This window comes from Penaeus chinensis, chromosome 36, assembly GCF_019202785.1.
Source record: "Penaeus chinensis breed Huanghai No. 1 chromosome 36, ASM1920278v2, whole genome shotgun sequence".
NCBI classification, from domain to species: domain Eukaryota; kingdom Metazoa; phylum Arthropoda; class Malacostraca; order Decapoda; family Penaeidae; genus Penaeus; species Penaeus chinensis.
Genome location: NC_061854.1, coordinates 11,823,594 through 11,826,093, shown reverse-complemented (window position 1 = coordinate 11,826,093; position 2,500 = coordinate 11,823,594). Strand labels below are relative to the sequence as shown.

The 2,500-nt window shown below is 45.1% G+C and overlaps 2 protein-coding genes across 7 annotated transcripts in view; one reads left to right on the top strand and one right to left on the bottom strand.

The window, feature by feature from the left end:
• LOC125044649 (histone deacetylase complex subunit SAP30 homolog) overlaps positions 1 to 997 on the bottom strand; it is a 7,067-nt gene extending 6,070 nt beyond the window's left edge. The window contains exon 1 of the mRNA XM_047641427.1: positions 596 to 997. The gene's annotated coding sequence lies outside the window, so the exon portion shown is untranslated. The remainder of the gene's footprint in view (positions 1 to 595) is intronic.
• A 540-nt stretch (positions 998 to 1,537) lies between these two features.
• Positions 1,538 to 2,500, top strand: part of LOC125044977 (high mobility group protein DSP1-like) — a 5,295-nt gene continuing 4,332 nt past the window's right edge. The window contains exon 1 of one of the 6 annotated variants that reach the window (XM_047641961.1): positions 1,538 to 1,628. In XM_047641961.1, the coding sequence (XP_047497917.1) occupies positions 1,565 to 1,628 (64 nt within the window). In that variant the 5' untranslated portion in view covers positions 1,538 to 1,564. The other 5 variants (XM_047641960.1, XM_047641964.1, XM_047641967.1 and 2 more) reach the window with 5 other exon arrangements.

Here is a 2,500-nt window from a genome sequence, read left to right as displayed (position 1 = left end):
GACTGATGTAACATGCAACCCTATCATGGCTCAGTTGATAAGCAGCTAATCTTACAGAGCTAACATTACCACCTGCCTTAACACCAAGCCAAACAAATTCACAGGAATAATGACCCCACTATGAGCTATAACTAAAGATAACTAACAACATAGCTCTTTTTAGCTATAGATCTTCTACAATGAAAGCTGTTTCACACAAAAGACTACTTGGACAGCTCTAAAAGGTTTGTTGCCTTACAGCAATGTTCTCTCATGATCAACCATTGCTGCCCTTTTCTCCAGCGAGTATGGCTCTTCACACCCATAATCTTCACACATGAAAAGGCACAATGCTACCAAAATCCCAGCTTCTGACCCAAATTAAGGAAATTCTATCAAACCGACATTACTTTCTCACTCTTAAGATCTGCTACTACTGCTGATTCTGCCTCGCCTCATACTCCCCCCCACACGTAATTATACTGATTAATAGAGGGACCCTTCCACATAATCCAATCCAATTCGCGTGTGCTAAATCTTCGCGAAAACGTTTACACTAAGCTGCCTCTCGCCCCACAAGAGAAAAAAAAATGCCTCCCTGGCACTGTGGCTTTACCTTGAAAAATTACCGGACACCAAAAGGGCAGACTGGGAGGCCGAGGACCCGGGCTTGCGGAATCAGAAGGCAAAGCGAAATCCACGTTTGAAAAGTGCACAAACTTCGCTCTGCTTTGTCCGGAATATATATCTCCTTTGACTTCTCTCTTCGGAGACCTTTTTTCCCAGATTATCAATCGTTCTTGCAGGCGACTGAACACGTATTTCCACGAAAGGATGCGTCAAAATTGAACTCGAAGCACTCGTCTACCTTCTCAAAGACCTTTCGCACGTAATTACCACAGAGTTCTTTACATTATTTCAGATAAACAACCAGTAAGACACAGGGTATGCGTGCGGGACAGAGCTTGACTGACACTACGAGCCTCTCCGCTTTCCCTTTCACGTCTGTTTACTTCGGGTTCCAGCAACGATAAATCAGGTGGCACAGTTCTATTTTTTGAAGGGTTAAGACCGTTAAAAAAATACTAGTAGAAAAAAGGAAATGTTTTATGGTAAGTTGTAATTTTTATTTTGGGTATTAGAGCCTTTTATTGAGGAATATTTTATTTGTTTTATTTTTCTCAAGGCGTTCTTTTTGCCTGGCAGTCCAAGCGACATGAGACGCCCGCTCTGATTGGTCGCCAAATCAGTCGGAGTAAGCAGCTTATTAGTATATTTTAATGAATAATCTCATTATACTTGTAAATTGTTTTAAGGAATAAGCCAAGATTCCATAAAAGTGCAACTACTACATGTCTTGTCGATATGCCGTATCTCAAATTCTCGCCCCTAACCTCGTTTTAAGTAAATACCGCCAACAAAACTCGTAAAAACCAGACTCGTCAACTCAGGGCGAGCTCCGGCATTTCCATTGGCCAATTTTTCGAGAGACCGGCACTCTAACGACGATTGTGGTTGGTTAATTTTTGCGGGAAACACAAAATGAGCCAATCAGCAGCCGAGATTGCCTTCCTATGCTTTCCCTATGGAAGAACGCCGTCGACTCGCCCCGGGAGAAGGTCCTCGCACCGAAGTGCACCCATCGACAGGTAAGGGTATTTTTAGCTGTATCTTTTCGTGTTCGACTCTCCCGCTATGGCCGGTGTGATCTCCTAGGCCACGACAACTCGAAGAACGACGCGGTGCAGGTTAGAGGTCTTTAGCAGCGGCGGAAATTCGTAAAACTTTTAAGCGTCGTGTGGTAAAGCCTTGCAATGGCAGCCATAAAACAAAGTACGGGCTACAGGGAGGAAAGGTATTTTTAATTCATGTCGGCTCCCAACGAGGCTCGGGAAACGGATTAATGGCGTCTCTAGATTCCCCTCGAACCGGTGAGTCCACTCAGCTCACTATGCAAGGCGCGATATTAGTAGAATTAACGAGATAAACGTGTGGGTGAGAGAGTGTGAGCAAGAAGACGATAAGTAATGTTGTTCATTGGATCTGAAGGTGTTCGGATCCCTGGGTTGGGCCTCGGCTTCTTCGTCGTGGCGGCCGCGTGAAATCCACAGTGATGTCATGTCACTAAAATTACTCATGAAATGTAATTCGTTTTTTCGTCTCTCTCTCCACCCCATCACGCGGGAAAGGGCAAGCTTCGTGCAGATGAAATCAATTATTTTGAAGGTGATGTGCCTTCATAGGCTCGGGACCCGAGAGCGACAATCGGGACGAGTCGGTCTTCCGATTTCAGATTTTTCCGGTCGTCTCAGATTAGTGCGGACAGGGTGCGCGCAGTAGACGAAGCTTTGTGGGGTAGGCTTTCTTCCTTGCAGATGAGCGGACAGCATCGGGTAGGCCTAAGAATGGAGGCCTCTTTCCCCTCGCTTCGGATTTTATCTCGTTTCTCTAGGACCCTGGGCATTGCGTCTGTCTATTTTCGTTTCTTTATTCACCTTTTAAAAATTCTCGGGGTTTCTTT